Genomic DNA, 21,367 nt, shown 5'->3' on the forward strand with positions numbered 1-21,367 from the left:
CATTTTGGCGCTTTTGCAGGAAAAACACGTGTCATTAGATTAAAGCATGGACCGCCTCCTTCAGGCTCCAGGCACTTTAATGGGTACAAGTGAGCATTGCTAGCAAAAAAAAAAATGGTACATTGAGCATTGCATCTGCTAAGACTGCCAAGCCCATGATCATGACTGGCCACACCACTCCAAGCTGTCCTTTTAGCCCTCGTTTGAATGTAGCTATCGTCTTACGTGATCACTCTTGTAAGTTGTAACCAAGTGTTAGTGTGTTACCCAAGTTGCACCTTAATGGACTCGTCTTTTCCAAGTATGATTCTATCACGTTCTACTCATTACAAAATCCTTAATCCAATATAGATGGGTCCTTCAATTTTTATGGGAATCTTCTGCTTAAAGTAATGCTACATTCACAACATTTTCACAACAAATTTCAACAAATCTTAAGGTGACAGGCATTTACTAGTTCTAATATGGGTGCATCACTGACATTATTTTTTCATCCATGAACTACAGTTTGTCAATTGTCACTTAGGATTTATTGTTAAATTGTTGTTGAAATGTTGTGAAGGTATTTCTCTTCCACTAAACCCAACATTTTCCAATTATTCTCAACTGCAGTAATCAAGTATATATCTCAGGCTTATTTCATTCATTGTATACGCGTGCTGTGCTACATGAGAGCTCAGTCTCCGTCTCTAGTACCCATTCAAAATTAAAATGGCACAACCATAATGTGCAATTTTGTGTATTGGAGCTTTCTAGCACCTAAAGCATGCATTCACTATCTCAGCATCACTAAAGCATCATCTTCACCTCTTTGTTGTCAAACATATAAAACAAATGAAATGTTATCTTAATCCACTAGTTTATTCGCAGAAATAATATAATTTGAACTCGTACTTAATTCCCCTTTAAAACAACGGTCTATAGTGGACAACATGGCATGAAAATTGTCTTTTACCAGCATGAATCTTCGAAACTTTGTGTCAAGCATCCCTCCTAAGATGCTCCACAATTTTATAGTGTTGTGTCTAGATAGAGCATCCTGTCTCAATCAAATGTTATGTACTTCGTTACTATAAAAAAAAAACATGCACCACCTCTTATAACCATACATAATTCACAAGTTTAGGATCTTCTCTTTCTTCAATTAGTAGATTACTTTCAAGAAGAAGGGGGAGAAAAAACCACCGATGTTCAATTTGTCCAAGAAAATGCTACTTTCTCTAGCACCGAACCACTATGACATTAATTTTGTTGCAGCGTTTTCTGTAGTATTTATTTTTCTCGTGTCAAAAGCTTGGAGAAGAGTCACAAGTGGAAAAAATGACATCCCTGGCCGGCTGGGGTTGCCTTATCTTGGTGAAACCATTTCTTTTCTTTCAGCCACTAATAGTACAAAAGGATGCTACGATTTTGTTAGACTCCGCCGACTATGGTCAGTGATTCTCTTTCATGTTTATCAATATTCATTCAACATAGATATAGCATATGAATAGAATCAATCCTCCAAATATTTCCTTCTCATTAATAATGAGATTTTTTTTTTTTGGTTGAATATTTCTACTTCTATTTTGGTTGACCTTTCTAGTACACCATGATCGAGGATGTTTGAGTCTATAAATTCATTTCAAAAAAAAAAACTGGCAGAATCAATCTTTGATATTACTTGATAAGATTCAACCTCATTAAAGTTTCAAAGTTCTGAAAGAAAATGAATTGATCAGGGTAAACAATATTCATAGATAATAATCAAATCAAAGTTTGTGGCAGATATTAATATATTATAGATCATGATTAAGCTCTATATGTTTCTTGGTCCTCTAGGTACTTCTAGCCCTCATTCAAATGGCCTTTGTAGATTGCTATATCCCTTATTAAAATGATTGTTGTGGTAATGTAGGTACGGGAAGTGGTTCAAGACAAGGATGTTCGGCAAGATCCATGTGTTTGTTCCAAATCCAGAGGGTGCAAGAATGGTTTTTGCTAACGATTTTGTACACTTCAACAAGGGGTATGTGAAATCAATGGCAGATGCGGTTGGAGAAAAGAGCTTGCTTTGTGTACCACATGAAAGTCACAAAAGGATTAGGCGTCTTCTATCTGATCCTTTCTCCACGAATTCTTTGTCTAAGTTTGTCAAGAAATTTGACAAAATGTTATGCGAAAGGCTGAAGAACTTAGAAGAAGGTGGGAAAAGCTTTGTGGTGCTTGAGTTCAGTATGAAGGTAAGAACACAATTGTTAAACTTGAATTGGTGAGTTTTTTTTTTTTTTGGTTATATAACGCTAAAAATATGCTAAGTCAGCTAAAGTATGTAAACTGACATGACAATCAAGAAAAGAAACTAAGTTGCATTCAATTTTGGATGATTAAAGGAAATCTAGCCTGCCAAATAAAATAGCGGTTACAACTTAGAACTAATAGTACAGTGGCTAACCTTTTGACAATGTCTAATGTACAGTTAACATTTGATGCAATGTGCAACATGCTAATGAGCATCACAGAGGAATCCCTGTTGCGAGATATCGAAAGAGACTGTACCTCTGTTTCCGATGCCATGTTATCCATTCCCTTCATGATTCCAGGCACCAGATATTACAAAGGCATCAAGGTAATATGGACAACCCTAGAGAAATACATAAGAACCAGGATTAATAAGTACCCTCTTACAACCATTAATAAAAATAAATAAATAAAAACTCCAAAATGAGCACCTTGTAATAGTGACCCAACAATAGTTCTTAAATTTTCAACAGTTCAACTTTAAATTTTCTGATACTAACGGAATTCGTCAAAGCAGGCTCGTGAAAGGCTCACGGAAACATTTAGAGAGATGATTAGTAGACGGAGGAGTGGAAAGGAGTCTCCAGAAGACTTCCTACAGTCCATGTTACAGAGAGACTCATATCCTTCTTCTGAAAAGCTTGATGACTCAGAGATTATGGATAACCTATTGACATTGATAGTTGCAGGACAGACCACTACTGCAGCTGCAATGATGTGGAGTGTCAAGTTTCTTGATGAGAACAGAGAAGCACAGGACAAGCTTAGGGTGAGTGTCATTCATATCTTTAAATCAATGTGTCCCATAGAACCTAGACTTAATGGTGTCTTTTAAAGATTTCTCAAACAAGAATAAGTTCTTTCAGTTTTCCAATTAACTTCAACCATCTGTCTTTTTAGTATAATTCCTATACAAAAGTACTGCCATCTTTATTCCAAAAAAAATCCTAAACAAAGTATGTACTAGGTACCTACTATTTGAAAGTTGCCTCCTTGAAAAAAATCAAAAGGGGTAAGTTGAAAGTTGAAACAGGATGCTGAAATAATTGATCTACTTTACATATTTGGTATCTGATATAGCAAACATATCATTCAATTAGACATAATTCCAATATGGAAGGAACTAAATCCCCAGCCTTCAACTTCTTATTAAAAGGTGAAAGAATACGTAGAAGGGCTATGATTGTTTGAAATCCAAAAGTGTTCACAGTCACACTGCTTATACATGTGTAAAGTGTGCACATCCATTAATAATGTGGACATATCTAGTTATGAAAAATGTGGACATTGTGTGAAGTAGTGTACATCTGGGAGTATAAAACAATAATTTTCCTAGGTAGAAAGGGCAGGGATACTCACTGCTTATCAGTTATTCTAAGATACTTCCAAAGATGCCAGAGACATATCGAATTACCATATCAGAATATCACAGTAGGCTGCTCATTATCACTTTTTTTTTTTTTTTTAAACAATATTCACTTTTGGAAAATTACTAATATTCCCTTTTGGTAGAAGGCATTTGGCATGACACTAAGGTCTGGCATTTTTTAAAGCCTGCAAAAGTGGAAGCTTTATGCACTAGCTACGGTCTTTTTATTCATTTTTGGACTAATATTCTTGTTAACTTACAGGAAGAACAATTGTCAATCACCAGAAGCAAGCCTGAAGGAGCTTCACTTGCTCTTGAAGATCTTAACAACATGTCCTATGGTTCAAAGGTTAAGAGATCTAATGTGAACTGTCTATGTTGATGAAAAATCCTGCAAGCTATACAATTTTAGATTATTCCATGAATATAAGTGTATATATGCTATGTTTTGTTAAATTGTCAATTGTAACATGTTTTGATCTTTCAATTTGTATTTAAACAATATATAGAGGATCAAGTTATACCACTCCATAACTTTTTATGAGATTATTAATTTGAAAATCCAATTGTTGAAAGTACATAATTTCATTGTTCTTAATATGGACATCAACTTTCATTTTAATCAAGTGTTATTTACAATTTAATATAGAAATTCAAGTTTTGTGTATATAATGCTCTTGACATCTTTACTAGTTTCATTCATTTCCAGGTCGTCAAAGAAACATTAAGAATGTCGAATGTCTTGTTGTGGTTTCCCCGTGTAGCACTAAATGACTGCAAAATAGAAGGCAAGATTCTCTTATTTTTTTAATTATGTTGAAACTTGAAAGGACAGAAAAAATTGATAATTACCACTAATCTTTCTCTCTCCATGTAAACTAGTAAAAAGGTCTTGAGGCGGTAGCAAGAATGCAGCCAGAAAAATGTTTTGAGGGGCCAAGATTATCAATGAAATTTTTTTGAAGTTAGGAATTTATCAAATAATAATCTATAAAAATTCATGCTCTACTGACAACAACAATAAAAGTTAGAAGCTGATTAAAAAAAAAAGGAAAGAAAGTTAGAAGCTGATTAACTCTCTATAAAATTTCAAAAAAAAAATCTATGTACATATCATACAAATATGAAATTAATAAAAATTGAATAAATTTATTTAACTCACTAAGTAGCAATCATTTTTCAAAAAAAAAAAACTAAGTAGCCATCCACCAGGACGTACATAAATATAAATATAATTCTCATACTATTTCATTTACAAATTTTTAAGAACTCCGGGTCCTACATTTATGGATATCTGTTTATATAAGAAAAAATAAATAAATGGGGAAGAAAGAGTTTTTTTTTTTTGAGAAACGGGAAGAAAGAGTTGTGAAAGGTATATGAACACGACTTTTAATTTGTAAGTATATAGCATTATTGTAACTAAATGGTTGTGTCTATAAATTGATAAGTCGCATTACAATAATCATAACATAATATGATTTTTTTTTTTTTTTACATTTATAAATAATCCCAAATAAAAAAATTATTAACTATTAGTTTTTAATTTTAGAGTGATTTAAAAAAAATATAAACTTAAACATAGATATGTACACAAGAAACTAGCTAGTTATATAAGACTAGTACAAAGGATAGAATATTATTAAAAAGAACACTCATCGTGGATCCTTTTGTAAGTTGTGACTATCAATTCTCACTCATGAAAGCTGTTCTTTTTTCTTTTTTTAATCACTCGTGAAAGCTGTTACTTCCATTTTCTTTATCAACCTTTCTCCTCGACAAAAATGCCATTTGTTCATTTATGCATTTGTATGGCAGGTTTTGAGATAAAGAAAGGATGGCATGTAAACATTGATGCAACTTGTATACACTATGACCCAGATCTGTACAAGGACCCTAGGCAATTCGACCCTTCAAGATTTGATGTAATTAGCTCTCTGGCCAGATCTTGATGTTCCCATATTTGTTGTTTTAGTATGTGTTACAGTAGTAATAGCTTTTTGGCCTAAGACTTAAAAGTAACGTATCTGCATTTGTCCTCCGGCCAGGAAATGCAAAAGCCATATAGTTTCATACCTTTTGGATCAGGACCCAGGACATGCTTAGGAATGAATATGGCAAAAGTGACGATGTTGGTCTTTTTACACAGACTGACTAGTGGATACAAGTGAGTTATTTTTTCACTGTACCTATATTGCATCATGCTTTCTTCTACATAACATAAAAACTGGTAAATCTTGTCACACAACTTATCACACACTACCATACACACAAATTGAGAAATTGTGGTTTGAAAATTGTGAAAACGCGATTTCATAATTTCAACTAAAACTGTGTTTAATTTCAGCCCATGTGGCACAGCGTGTGCATACACACCGTGTGAAATAATCATTACCCCAATAATAACACTCCCCCGTTTATTGTGTAGGTGGACAGTTGATGATCTTGATGTTTGCCTAGAAAAGAAGGCACATATTCCTAGACTGAGAAGCGGCTGTCCAATAACTTTGAAGCCCATATGAGGTGCGAAGCAAACAAAGATGAGTGCAGAGATTTCAGTCTCTATGCCAAAGTTTGAGAATTAAGTTGCATGCATGCTTGCAACCTTGTTTAGAGGAAGTGAAGCTTCTAGTATTGTTTTGTTTTTATAAGATGAACTTCATAACATAGAATAGATTTCATATTGAAACCTACTATTTGACAGCATTTGCTTTTAAGCATGATATAAGGGTTAAGCTATATTGCAAAATTTTAAGGGTTAAGCTATATTAATGGGAGATTACATGTTGAGTCACATAGACAATCAACTTCCAGCAAATGAAAACATAGCATGTGGGCCATGCATTGCATGGATTATCATCTAGTGTACCAATATACTATATGTTCTTGTGTACCAAGCATCACACAGTTATATAGGTCCCTTGAGTACTGCCTCAGAAGCATACGGGTGTCAAACTCCAGACATACGCTTAAATTTTCGATATATATGGGATATTAATCTACCATATACTATTACAATATCACTCTTACATGCATGAGAGGTCCACTTGTGTAAGTCCAATTGTATGAGAGGAGTGTTGCATAAGATATTAATTAAGTTTTCTATTAGACTGCAAGTACATGGATACCATGAAACTACAAGAAACTAGAGAAATTAAACGAATATAAAATTTTAAAATAAAAATTAGTTTTAACCTGATTGAATGGAAGTATGCAATTCTAATATGATGACAATGTACTTGTTCCTTTATCCTTTATATCGATAATTAGCGAGGTTTTGATGAGCCAAGGAATCATGTCCTAAAACAAAAGAAATGCAAAAAAAAATTGCTTTAATTTTTTTTTTATTTTTAAATTGCTTTATTTTGTCGCCTAATCTATTGAAATTTCAAATTTAAAAAAAAAAAGGTACAATTAGTGACAAAATATTTCATCACCTAATATGGTCAAATAAAAAATTCATAAATTAAAAATTATTGGTGACAATTTATTTCGTCTCTGAATATAATGTTTATTGATGAAAATATTAGGTGATGAAAAAAAATTTTCACCAATCATTTTCTTTATTAAAAACATTTATACCTATTAGTGATGAAAATTTTCGTCACCAGGACATTCAGTAACCAAGATTATGTGACGAATGTTGTTTTGTCACCATATGTCTTTAGTTACGAAATCAAAACATATCGTGACGAAAAGTTTCGTCACCATAGTTCATGTTTGTTATAGTTTACTACTGCCTTAATATTGGAGCATAGAGTAGTTCAAAGAAAAAAAAAAATTAAAGCACTGAGGAATTGGAAAAACTAGACTGCCTAAATGCTGAAGCACCTACCAAAACCAAAACCAAACATATATTTTTGCCGTAATTGCATGTTCATGAAATGGAAGGTAAGGGTCTAACCTTGTCTCCTTCATTTTTGTTTATTTTTGTGTTATTTACTGCTTTGTTATCTATGCTTTAATTAGGATTTTATAGGTTTTGTATTAGAAGTATACTAGGCTTTGTTTGATTATTTTTTTATTGCTGCTTTAAAATTGAGTTTCCAGGCAAATATGCATGTAGTGGTGGCTTCGGGAATTTTGTCTAGGACGTTCCTTAAGAAGCATAAATTACACAATCTTATTTCCTTTTAGTTTTTAGATTATTAGGTTTGATTCAATGTTATTAATTTCGTTCAGTTCCGGCCGAAACGGCCGGAAAATACCATGCCGGTAAACAAACCGGAACAAAAACCCACCCTATTCCACTTTGAAAAATTTCAGGTCATTCTAGTCTATTTTGGGTGTTTCGGGACGTTTCAGTAAATACCGGCCAAAATTCAAGATTTGGCTGGCATGAAGTTTGTGCTTAAAAAATAAAAAATTGTTCTTGAGACCAAAACAAATTTGCATTCTGTACACCGAAAAACCTCAAAAGGAAAAAAAAAATGAAAAAGAAATGAACAAAGGTACCTATACAGCTAAAAAAAATTGTATTGAGAAATTTGAAACTCAGAACTTGAGAAGAGACTGTCGCACTGGTACTGGTAAAAGATACAGAAATTACGAACAAGGAGGAAGGAAAAACGTAAATTTAAAGTGTAGATGAAGATGTAATAGATGTAAAAGTGTCTGGGAACCGTTTATTTTGCTAAAACTAAGAATGTTTTGCTAAAAATACTGTAGATAAAGGTAAAAGTTAACTAAAATAGTACAGTGAGGTCCATGAATAGTGCCAAAAAGTGCAGTAGGGCCCAATAATAGTAGCAAAAATTAGCTGAATAGTAAAATAAGCTAGCTAAAAATAATTTATCCAAACACACACGAAGCATGCGTCTAAATTGAAATGAAAAATTAAAATTATTTTACTATTCAGCTTATTTTGGCTATTATTTATAGGTCCACTGCACTTTTTAGTACTATTCATGGGCCTCACTGTACTATTTCAACTAACTTTTACCTTTATCTACAGTACTTTCAACAATAAGTTTTCAGTTTCAGTAAAATAAGCGGTATCCAAACAGACTCCAAGTGTAGAAATTAAGGAGACAAAAGGCATGTGTGGTTAAGAATAAATAAGAGAAAAAAATTAAAAATGAGAAGTAATATATGTCTAATGAGGAAAAAAATAATAATAATAATAATAAATAATAAAAGGTTGGAAATTGTGTTGTATTGAGTAGTGTGTTTAGTCAAAGAATCAAGCCACTGTCCAGCCTTTAATAGTTTTATTATAATTTTTTTTTTCAAATTTTAGTTCAATTTTTTTTTTTTTGAGTTTTTCCTTTTTACTTGAAAAACCTCAATATATTGTTAAGTTGCTTAAATTATAGACCAAAATTTAATTTTATTGGCATAAAAAAAATTCAAGGTGATCCCAAAATTTTTTTTACAGGTAAATAAATATAAAATTTTAAATTATTATATTATATAAATTTTTTTTTCCTAGTCAGGTTGGTCTTAGGACCACCCTGGCCTTAAGGTGGCATCGCCACTGTATGCATGCATGCATGCGTACGCATATTGTCGATGCCTCGTGGCCTTCGATCACCCCGAACAGCAACACTTGCTCTCCATACTTGTGGATAGGGCTCACAAAAACGGGTGGTGAGGCGCTTATACGGCATCCTTGTTCCCCCTATTTGCCCTCTTTTTAAGAATGATGCACGCTCTTGGGTATGAACTATGACTAACGAGTCATTTTTAATTAAAGTTCAAAAGTTACCACCAATAGTTGGGTTTTTCTAAGGTGTGATTGGCCACATAACTCTATGGTGACTTTATTACCAATCCTAGGTTAAGAAAAAGTCAGTTTTTCCTAATCTAAATGGATTTGAAAGTCTGGTTATGTGCGAAGAAGTTGTTAGGCACCCCACAACACCTATCGTGAGACCAGGGATGGACCCAGGTGGGGGCCTAAGGGGGCCTGGGCCCAAAAATTTTTTTTTACCAGGTTCAATTTTTCAAAAAAAAAAAATTTATAGGCTTGGGCCCCCCTTGGTGTTTAGCTCAGGGCCCCCTTCTTGAATTCCAAGCCCAACCGGCCAGCCCAAGATGCAAGAGCCCATGACCCATGTAAAAAAAAAAAAAAAAAAAAACTAAACTAAACTCAGCAGTAAACTAACGGAGAAAGTGGAAGGAAGAAGGAAAAATAAAAAGAAAGGAAACAGAGATAGAGAGGCGAGACAGAGAGTGAGAGAGATAGAGAGGCAAGACAGAGACTGCGAGAGATAGAGAGGCGAGACTACCCACGCCATGCCGATGCCAACGCGAGACAGCGAGAGTCTACCCAGACCTAGTACAGACTACCCCACACCGACGCCGCCATCATCACGCCCGGCTGTCACCGCCGCCCACATGAGCCCTATCTTGCCACCACCGCCAGTTGCTTGAGCCTTCACAAGTATCTAATCTATGATCCTTTCCTAATTTCCTTCAAAACCTAAAAAATAAATAAAATGTTTGTGCTTGCTTGTGGAGTGTTTGTGTTTTAAATTTTTAATTGAACTGATGATGAGTGATGAAGATGAACTGTGAATTGACTGATGATGTTTTTATTGCCTGTGGTGTTTTTTTTTTTTCTGGGCTTTTTGGCTTTGACTCTTTGTCACTCTATGTGTGTTTGTGACTCTCTTTTGTATTATATAGATAATAGAGATAGAGAGAGAGAGTAGAGTTTGTAGAGAAGTGTTTGTTTGACTAGTGGTTGGACATAATAGGGACAAGTGATACTGTAACAGAAAAAAAAAAAAAAAAAAAAAAAAAAAAAAGAGAGAGTAAAGTAAAGAAAATTTGTTGTTAGTAGGGCTGTGTGCTAAATAAATTTGTAGTGTCGATAGTGTCGATAGTGTCGTAGTGGGATTGGGTTAGTGGGTTAATGTCAGAGACAAAGATAAATAAAGGCAGACCAAAGATAAAAAGAAAAAAACAAATCTTATAATACAGAAAATTGTCAACAAACAAATTTAAGAAAATTGTCACACAAATTTTGTAAAGCATGAAAAAATCAACTACAATGCTTGATTTTTTCATTTTTTTCAAAAGAAAAGATTCAAATTCTTCCAAAGTCAACGTGAGATTGCCAAAAATCATTGTATCTTAATATATTAAGAAACAATGATTTTTGGGTATTTGTTTTGGTTGATAGTTTATTAATACTATATGGATGCATATTTGAAAAAAAAAATTCCGCTTATCTTTGGCCCCCCCCCCCTCCAGCTTGAAATCTTGGGTCCGTCCCTGCGTGAGACAGTCATTAGTTTTGATAAAATCTTAATTTTTCGTCATGTGGCGTCCTTATTCCCCCTCTATTTCCTCTTTTTAAGAATGATGCACGCTCTTGGGTGTGAACTATAACTAGCAAGTCATTTTTAATTAAGGTTCAAAAGTCGCTACCAATCATTGGGTTTTTCTAAGGTGTGATTAGTCACCTAACTCTATGTTGATTTTATTATCAATCCTAGGTTAAGAAAAAGTCAGTTTTTTCCTAATCTAAATGGATTTAAAAGTCTGATTACGTGTGGGGAAGGTATTAGGCACCCTTTAACACTTGTTGTGAGATAGTCCTTTGTTTTGATAAAATCTTAAATTTTCATCATTGGCAAATAAAAACTAGCTATTGGCATTAGCTTTCGGAGCTTTAAACAATTTGGAATTTGAGGTTTGATTTGGGAAATGCGTGCCTCAATGCATCTGACCCGAAATGCTATCGGATTTTCACCACAAAAATAAGGCGAAGTACTGCTGGATTTTCGTCATCGAAATTTGGTGACAATTCCAATATGCTAGCAAAGCATCAATAAATGTCACACACCTTTCCCAAATCAAACATCAAAGTCTAAATTCTTTAAAGCCCCGAAAGCAAATGCCAATAGCTTGTTTTTATCTGCCAATGACTAAAAATTAAGATTTTATCAAAACAAAGGACTATCTCACGACAAGTGCTGTGGGGTGCCTAACACCTTCCCCACACATAACCATACTTTCAAATCCATTTAGAAAAAAAAAATAAAATAAAAAGACTTTTTCTTAACCTAGGATTGGTAATAAAATCAACAGAGTCAGGTGACCAATCACACCTTAGAAAAACCCAACAATTGGTGGCAACTTCTGAACCTTAATTAAAATTGACTTGTTAGCCATAGTTCACACCCAAGAGCATGCATCATTCTCGAAAAGATGGAAGAGAGAGGGGGAACAAGAATGCCGCATGACGAAAAATTAAGATTTTATTAAAATAAAGGACTATCTCACGACTGTTGTTATAGGGTGCCTAATATCTTCCCCACATGTAACCAGACTTTCAAATCCATTTAGATTAGGAAGTAACCGATTTTTTCTTAACCTAGGATTGATAATAAAATCAATATAGAATTAGGTGACCAATCACACCTTAGAAAAACCTAACGATTGGTGGCGACTTCTGAACCTTAACTAAAAATGACTTGTTAGTCATAGTTCACACCCAAGAGTGTGCATCATTCTCAAAAAGAGGGAAGAGAGGGGGAACAAGGATGCCTCATGAAGAAAAATTAATATTTTATTAAAACAAATGACTGTCTCACGACAAGTGTTGTGGAGTGCCTAACACATTATCCACACATAACTAGACTTTCAAATCCATTTAGATTAGGAAAAACTGACTTTTTCTTAACTTAGGACTGGTAATAAAATCAACATAGAGTTAGGTGACCAATCACACCTTAGAAAAATCCAACGATTAGTAGCAACTTCTGAACCTTAATTAAAAATTACTCGTTCGTCATAGTTCACACCCAAGAGCATGCATCATTCTTAACAAGAGGGAAGAGAGGGGGAACAAGGACGCCGCATAAGCACTTCACCCCCCGTTTCTACGAGCCTTATCCACAAGTATGGAGAGCACGTGTCGTCGTCCTAGGTGGTTGAAGGCCACTAGGCATCAACAATATGTGTGCGCATGCATTTGTACCTGCCCTAAAACTCAACTTTAAAGCAACAATAATGTTATCCTCACGGCGAAAATCCGGCAGAATTTCGCGCTAGGTGCGACACAGTGCACTAGAGTTTCATGTCTAATGTATACAGCATGCATTAATATGCTCAAACCAAGATACATAGAGGCTCACCGTATCGAACACATAATGTGTGTCATATATATGAGAAAACTAATGTCACTAACTGGCATGGATAGGGGCAATTACACACGTGGTAGATCATACACCCACTGAAGCATGAATATGCATCTGCAGCATAAGCCTTGAATGCATACCCACACACGTGGTAGGAAGTATCTAGGAACATTTTCACTAAGTAAAATGTATGAGCCTGATGATCAAGTCATACAAGAGAGAGATGCAAGTCCTAGAGAATATATTGACTCTAGTGCCTGGCGAAGAAGCCAAACGCCTATTCTTGAGGATAGTAAGGCTAGAGTTGGTAGAATGGGGGAAGATGAATCCATCTATCGATTTTTGTTTGTTCCCTATCCATTATTTAATAATGAGTATCATAGTGTGGAATTGTAGAGGGGCTCTTAGCCTAAACTTCCAACAATCAATTACTAATATGGTTAACACAAATAGTCTTGATGTCCTTATTGTAACAAAAACTTGGATTGAAGGGAAATTTCTACAGAAATTCTAAACTAGTGAAGATCAGAATAGCGATAGAGCTTCAAAAGTCTCTCTAACGTTAAAGAGGTCAGGGTGCTGAATGATGAGTATTTCCCTCTACTTATAGAGGTGTAAATAGCTTAGAAAATAGGTTAGATCTAACTTGGAAGTTATTAGATACAAAATAGGGTAGGGTTTATCTCTAAAAAAATGGATTTGGATGAGTTTTAAGTCAAATAAAACAAATCAGGGAATATCTTAAGAATGTGTCAATTGGCATTGTTAAAGTTCCGATCGGAACTTTTGAAATGTCGATTTGGCATTCCGACAGTTTCGTCCAATTTTGGCTTTTTGCACATTTTGGACTATTTTTAGCATTTTCCAGAGTTTGAAAATGTACTTGGACTTGTTCTAGAGTTATTTTCATAATAAAATTCATTCCAAAATAATAATTAGGATTTTAAAATAATTATTGTAGGGATAAAAGACCCGAAGTGCATCTTTGGGTCATGGGCTATGTCCGAGGTTGTTCACTTGTCCAAGGACAAATTGATAGCAATGAAGATGTCAGACCTAGAGATCCATAGGCAAATTGTGACAGAAGAAGCTGAGAGAGGTAATCCGAGGAGGGGTATCTCCTCAGCTAAGCGAAGTAAGGATTAGATGGTTCATCATGTTGTCCAGAATGATCTTCTAGGAGGTCTTGTGGATGAAGATATGTTTCACGGGGGCACAGAGAGCAGGAACAGTTATGAAATATTTAAGAGAAAGCTACTACCACTGCATTAAATGCTCTGTATCTAAATCTCTTACCGCATTAATGAAGAAGTAATATCTGAACAGTGATTTTTAACCTTATAGCTATTATCTAAAGACTTCCGGAAGGTGCTGATGGGATAAGTATCAACATTAGCAATCTAGACCTACATGTGGAAAGCAAAAATGAGAGGGGAAAGGAAGTATAAGAGGGAAGAAGGTCCCGGAGAAGATGGATCGAGAAAAAAGGAGATGAAGAAAGAAAACATTGTAGACATAAGAACAACATTTGTAATTTGTCCTTAAGAGAGTGAAATATAAGAACCAACCTCCTCGACTTAAGACCGAGGATAGTTTTCACTATTGAAATTGTTCCAATTTCCTCTTATTGTCATTTCAGTCCAACGTTATTACTAGCAAAACTCATGAAAAACTGAATTTCTAGCCACTCTCTGGAAATTCATTGTATTGGGCTCTTTGAGCCTATCCCCTTCCATTTGTGGGCTTAGGTGCAAAACGGGACCTTACAATTATCTTTAGGATAATTTCTACAAAAATATAATAATCTATCCAAATTTAACGTTAATCAATTTACTTGTTTTATTCTCATGCAACAAATCACAGTTTAAGAAAAATACTTAACCAATCATAGAAGTTATTTAATGAATTTTAATTAACAACCAATCAAAATTAATTTCAATTAATCACACGTGATAAGTTTCACCCAAATGAATGCATGTAGACCGTTAAAACTTAATCTTGTGGTATATTTCGATCCGACCATCCGATTTGGAAACCAAATGTATTATTGTGATTGTTGAAACCTCAAGATCATTTTCATATCATGTGATGAACAAGTTAGTGACTAAATGCAACAATGATTTTTGTGGTACATAAAATGACCATTTTGCACTCTTCCAAGGTTTAATCATGGGTAAGAAATGGGGTGTCTACACTCCATGGCTTGTTTTTTCTTAGCAAGAGACACTTACAATCTAGGGCAGTTGAATCCTTCACACATGTCTATTACCAAATTTAGGACAAGTGGTTCCAAGTGTATATTATCAGTTCTCTCACGCTAAGAGCACCAAGAGAGAGAGAGAGAGAGCGAGTTATCAGTTCTCACATGCCAAGAGAGAGAGTGAGAAAGAATTATCACTTTATTAAAATCAATTACAACAATGTAAAGACTCTTGTAGTTTTTGGGTATACCTAAAAGTCACTTGTGTGTATCTGCGCACTTGAACGCAGGTTCTAACCTGAAATGATATACTCTACACATCACTCATATAACTAGTCTATAGTTTGTACTCTCTTTTTTTTTCAATCATATTTTCTATTTTTACTATACTTCCTATTGGTATCGTTAGGAATTATTCAAAATAGATTGTTCTGAATTTGCATTAGTGCGTGTGCATTAGGTTCTTGCTATTGTAGGATAGTCTCTACCCATTGGAAGAAAAGTGATTGCACTTCTAGCTAAAGAGAATGAACAATGAGTTCAATGGATCCAAGCTGCCTGGAAAGTTTTGCAGCGTGGGAGGCGTATCAAAACACTAGGCCATGAATTCCCCATTTTGATTTGTTGATTAAAGAGTCAATAACAGATTCTCTTTCAATTTGGTTCACATTCCACAGCATACATTTTAATTCTTAATCTTCAAAGACGGCCTTCAACGAATTGTAATTCCATGACCGTTTGTCAGTTAAAACACCAGCAAAGATGTAACTGATTTTGCATCATTGTTTACACACAGCACATGACCTATCATCATTTTCCATTTCCACCTATACAATTCAAAAATAAAAATTGATTAGGCAATTTCACAATCCTTTAAAATCAACAATTCAAAAAAAAAATCAATTAGGTCATTTCCCAATCCTATTCAAAAACAGAGTTCAATTAGGCATATGACCTATAAATTGCTTTGTAAACATAATTTCAATCCTATAAATTCAAAAACAAATTTCAAATTCAAATTCATGAACCTAGGGTTATTTACTACTAAACATATACACAGACGAGTTTCAAACACAATCACAATTAAATTTCAAACCATCGAGAACTTGAAAACACAAATCCACTCCTGCACAGATTTTGAACCTAAATATATACACTGATTTTAAATCACATTATATTAAACTTCAAACCTAACCTAAATCAAATTCCAATTAAATAAAGTAACAAACACTAAAACACAATTGAAAGTTTATATGTTATTAGGATTTGAGTTTCGTACCTGAATCTAGTTGTTCTGAGAGAGAGAGAATTTGAGTGTTAAAAATGAAACTTGGAAGTGAAATTCAAGTCTGGGTGTGGGACTGAGTCCGATCATTTATTTCTTTTTTATAGTACATTTCGAGTTTAATGGGCTTTGTTATTAGACTTTTGGCCCTAAAGTCCAATTCCACCTTGTAAAGTTGTAATTTACAACTATTTTGTGTTGGCTTTAATTCCATGCCAAATTTTATTATAATTATATTCAATCTTATGTACCCTGTATTTTATGTGAGATTTATTTGTAAGGTTTATGTGTGAGCGAGAGTGTGAAGACTCAAGGCATCATTGAAGAGCAAAGGAGTTTCGCAAGTAGTTTGCGAGTAGCCTTCCCGCGAAGTGAAGCATGTGCTCAGCACATGACTGGAATGCAAAGAGTCATGACAGATTGTGACAGCTGGTTTTCGCTAGTGTCTCGCGGATAAGGCATTCCCGCGAAATACCAGCGAAATAATGTGTTTTGTTATTTTGTCATATCTACTCCACTACATCTTCATACACACTATATATACCCACATTACCCACATATTGAAAGGAGTGCTTTTAGAGAGAAAACCCTAGCCACAAACCCTTGAGAGTTAGAGATTGTCATACCTATAATCCTCTACACAATCCATTGTAGTTTTCCTCAACTCCTACCTCTCCATATCCAAATCTTTGAGAGGTTGATAGCTCAAACACTTACCACACCCATTCTGAGTGTTAAGTGGAGTTTTGGTGCTACTAGGAAGCATTGGAAGAAGCCAAGCTTTGGCGGATGCAATCGGGCGTATTGCGGGATTCGGAAAGCTAGACAAGATAAGGTTCTGAGAAGACTTGTTGGAGTAGGAGCTTGGAGGGCATAGGTGCACTAGGTAGATTAGGTTTGGAGGGTCTCTTGCTATTCATGTATCCCAACTTACAATCTAGTGGATTGATTTACCGCTTGGAGTGCAACGGAGAGGTTTTTCGCCGAGTTCTTTGGTTTCATCTTCGATAACACATCGACGTGTTATCTTGTATTTGCATTTCTCTTCTCTACTCTTTTAGCTTTCATTTTACTACTGTGATATGATGAATATGGCTTAGAGTAACTTTATTGTTTGTTCGATCGCATTTACTCTATTTCGCACTTAGTTTAAGTTAGAGTAAAATCAACCGAGCCGTAATTTTTTTTTTTAATTTGGGGTCTAAACAGCTCTTGTGTTTTTAACACAAATCCGAGCTTTCATACCTTGATCTTTTACTATTAGTATTTTGATTAATTTTTTTATTACAAATTAATCTTTTAATCCATTGTTGTCAAAACGTGAATCATATCGTGAATTCATTTTTAATTTTTCTATATTGTGTATTGTATAATAGCGTGTATCATAAGATATACAAACACATAATAAAATATATTTAAAAAAATTATAGATATACATATATAAATTATAGATTCAAGTAATGGTTGTGTGATTGTCTATAAATTGACTTTTGTGTTAGATTCATATTTTCATGTAATTGGCATATCCTATGATGACAAAACTCACTTTACTTGTATTTGGGTAAATTCAAGTAGGTTCAAGATAATCACTACAAGTGGTTACATTGAAGACATGAAGATTACTCAAGAATTGCTTAAGAAAAGCTGAATACGTAGTTCTCGATACCTCCTCGATACCTGCGATCTATCGAGGTTTACTGAAGCTCGATACCTATCTCGATCTATCGAGCTTACGGGAATTCTGATATAGTTTGCAACGTTTTGATTCCTAAAGGCTAATTGTTTATGAGTTTGAATAATCCTTATAGGACTAGGAAAGATCAAGATTTGTGTAAACCTAATTGGAATAGAAGAGCCTATTTAAAATGCACATTAAGCTCTTATTTAGATAAGGAGGTGGAGAAAGAAAACCCTAACCCTAGAAAGTTTCATAAGGTTTTCTTTTTGAAACCCTAGCCTCCTCCTATAGAAGAAATAATTCTTGCTGCGATTCTTGTACACCTTTGGATTTCACAACTAAGCAAATTCTCTAACACCAACATTGAAGATCTTATTGGTGTTTCTATGTGAAGTTATTGCAAATCAACTACAACAATCAAATGGTTGCTGTGGAGTTAGTCACGTGCTGTGGAGTTAGTCACGTACTATGATCTGTGCAAAGGAGTTAGTCACAGATTAGAGATTTGTACAACAAAGAAAAGAAGTTTACTACAAAATCAAGCCCAATTGGGTATTGGAGAAAAGATTTAACTGTAAGTTAGCATTTTGGGATAGGCTAGGGTAGTGGTAAAATTTCTCATACTTATAACCGCTTGATTATTGATTAGTAGATTCTTGAGAGTGATGACCTTAAATTCACTCGGTGGGGTTTTTACCTTGCAAGAGGTTTTCCCTATTTATCAACAAATCATTGTGTCTAATTTATTTTTCATTTTTGCATTTAGTTAATTTGTGATTTGTTGGTGCCTCCACGATTTGCATGTAATTTAACTAATTAATCAACTTGAGTAATTGAATTAATTAACTGGAGTTAAACTATCTTAACCCAACATTTTGTAAGTATAGTGTTATTATAATAATTAAATAGTTGTGTCTAAATTGATAAGTGACATGAAATATATCAGAACATAATATGAATTTTTACGACATTTATAATCCCAAATAACAAATTATTTACTATTCATATTAATTTTAAAAGTGATTTTAAAAAATATGAACTTAAAACATAGATATGTAAACAAGAAACTAGTTATATGATTAAAAAGAACGCTCATCGTGGGTCCTTTTGTAAACTTCATCGAAGTTGTGACTATCGATTCTCACTCACAAAAGCTGTTACTTCCATTTTCTTTATCAACTTTTCTCCTCCATTTGTGCATGTGTATGGCAGGCTTTGAGATAAAGAAAGGACGGCATGTAAACATTGGTGCAACTTGTATACACTATGACCCAGATCTGTACAAAGGGACCCTATGCAATTCGATCCATCAAGATTTGATGTAATTAGCTCTCCGGCCAGCTCTTGATGTTCCCATATTTGTTTTGGTATGTGCTGCAGTAATAGCTTTTAGGCTTATGACATAAAGTAACGAATCTGCATTTATCCTCCAGGAAATGCAAAAGCCATATAGTTTCATAGCTTTTGGATCAGGACCCAGGACATGCTTAGGAATGAATATGGCAGAAGTGACGATTTTGGTCTATTTACAGAGACTGACTATTGGATACAAGTGAGTTATTTTTTCACTGCACTAATATTCCATTTTGCTTTCTTCTACTGATAACAACCAGTAAATCTTGTTGCACACAATTTATCACACACTTCCGTACACACATTGTGAAATTGTGTGTTTTGAAAACATAACTGAAATCGTATTTTTCAAAACACGATTTTAGCCTGTGGCAGTGTATAATAACACTCCCCGTTCATTGTGTAGGTGGACAGTTGATGATCTTGATACTTGCCTAGAAAAGAAGGCACATATTCCTAGACTGAGAAGTAGCTGTCCAATAACTTTGAAGCCCGTAAGAGGTGGGAAGTAAGCAAAGATGAGTCCAGAGAATTCATTCTCTATGCCAAAGTTTAAGAAGTAACTAGCATGCATGCTTGAAAGATGGGAACAACTTGCCAGAAATATGCGCAACCTTGTTTAAATGAAGTGAACCTTCTAGTAGCATTTTTATCTTTATAAGATGAACCTCATAACATAGAAATAGAGATTGCATGTTGAGTCACATAGACAGTAAACTTCCAGTTTTTTTTTTCCCAAATGAAAACATAGTGTGGTGGTATGGATTATCACCTACTATATGTTCTTGACTTATTGTGTACCAAGCATCACACGGTAATATAGGTCCCTTAAATGCCTCAGAAGCATACGGGTGTCAAACTCCAGATAAATGCTTAAATTTTCGATATTTATGGGATAATGTACTATATGCAATATCACTCTTACATGCATGAGAGGTCCACTTGTGTAAGTCCTAAAGTATGAGAGGAGTGTTGCATAAGATATTACTTGGGTTTTCTATTAGACTGCAAGTATACGGATATCATGAAACTAAAAGAAACTAAAGAAATTAAACGAATATAAATTTTAAATAAATATTAGTTTTAACCTGATTGAATGGAAGTATGCAATTCTAATATGATGACAATGTACTCGTTCCTCCAATCCTTTATATTGATAATTAGCAAGGTTTTGACAAGCCAAGGAATCATGTCCTAAAACAAAAGACAAGCCAAAAAAATTGCTTTACCACTGCCTTAATATTTGAGAATAGAGCAGTTCAATGAAAAAATTATTAGAGCACAGAGGAGTTGGAAGTATCCAAACCAGACTGCCCGAATGCTGAAGCCGCTGACAAAACCAAAACCAAAACCTAACATATATTTTTTATGTAATTGCATGTTCATGAAATGGAAGGTGCTAATTCCTCATTGCAGATACACCTGAAACCCTTGACAGAAACAGCAGAAAAGGAACTTCTCACTTCTTTTAGATTTTAATGTCATCAGCCTGTCTGTCGAGTTATAGTTAATTTTGTAATTAAACCCCCCCCCCCCCCCCCCCCCCCAAATTAAGGGATTGGCATAGAGTGGAGTGCAGCTCAAAAGCATTCTGATTTCCCCCTTGGAGATGATACAATCTGTAGTTCATCATCACCTTCTTGAGATGCAGGTGTTCAAGAAAGGCACACACATGCAAATGCACTTGGTGGAACATGGTCATCGTTATGTACTCAATACCACGACCAGTATACTTTTATATATATATGAATTACAAATGGATTAGCAACATTTACCATAAATGTATTGATAAACTACCACAAGTCTATAAGGTTTAAGCTGATAGGAAATTGTGGAATTAAACACTTAAAACCATTATTTTCTAAAACAGACCCTCAACTACCCCTTAATAAGTGGGCCCAATACACGGAATTTTAATTTTTAAATGAGAGGCAAAGTAGAGATATGGTTCAAACTCAAGACCATGTAATCTTTCTCATGATACTATGACAAACTATCACTAATTCCAAAATTTTAAGTTGGTAGAAAATTGTGAATTTAATCACTTATCTATTATTTTCTAACATAAATAATTAATCCAATTAAATCATTGACTACAAATAGTATGCAT

At 34.4% G+C, this 21,367-nt stretch overlaps 1 protein-coding gene across 2 annotated transcripts; it reads left to right on the plus strand.

Moving 5' to 3' along the window:
- Positions 1–1,111: 1,111 nt before the first annotated feature.
- LOC142624128 (abscisic acid 8'-hydroxylase 1-like) lies at positions 1,112–6,395 on the plus strand. 2 transcript variants are annotated; one of them, XM_075797635.1, is made up of 9 exons: positions 1,112–1,432; positions 1,898–2,222; positions 2,459–2,608; positions 2,798–3,049; positions 3,912–3,998; positions 4,359–4,437; positions 5,468–5,574; positions 5,698–5,816; positions 6,078–6,391. In XM_075797635.1, the coding sequence occupies exons 1-9, from the start codon at positions 1,188–1,190 to the stop codon at positions 6,169–6,171; spliced, it is 1,458 nt and encodes a 485-aa protein (XP_075653750.1). In that variant the 5' UTR covers positions 1,112–1,187; the 3' UTR covers positions 6,172–6,391. The 2 variants fall into 2 exon arrangements, with proteins under 2 accessions (XP_075653750.1, XP_075653751.1); XM_075797636.1 differs by lacking the exons at positions 5,468–5,574; positions 5,698–5,816 and having other exon boundaries at positions 6,078–6,395.
- The last annotated feature ends 14,972 nt before the right edge of the window (positions 6,396–21,367 follow it).

The sequence above is a fragment of the Castanea sativa genome, chromosome 2 (genome assembly GCF_040712315.1).
Source record: "Castanea sativa cultivar Marrone di Chiusa Pesio chromosome 2, ASM4071231v1".
In the NCBI taxonomy this organism is placed as follows: domain Eukaryota; kingdom Viridiplantae; phylum Streptophyta; class Magnoliopsida; order Fagales; family Fagaceae; genus Castanea; species Castanea sativa.

Bases quoted from the DNA above. Each gene is read 5' to 3' on its own strand.
- LOC142624128 (XM_075797635.1), top strand. From the start codon at position 1,188: ATGTTCAATTTGTCCAAGAAAATGCTACTTTCTCTAGCACCGAACCAC. The intron at 4,438-5,467 runs GCAAGATTCTCT...TTTGTATGGCAG, and splicing joins AAATGACTGCAAAATAGAAG to GTTTTGAGATAAAGAAAGGA. The intron at 5,817-6,077 runs GTGAGTTATTTT...TTTATTGTGTAG, and splicing joins AGACTGACTAGTGGATACAA to GTGGACAGTTGATGATCTTG.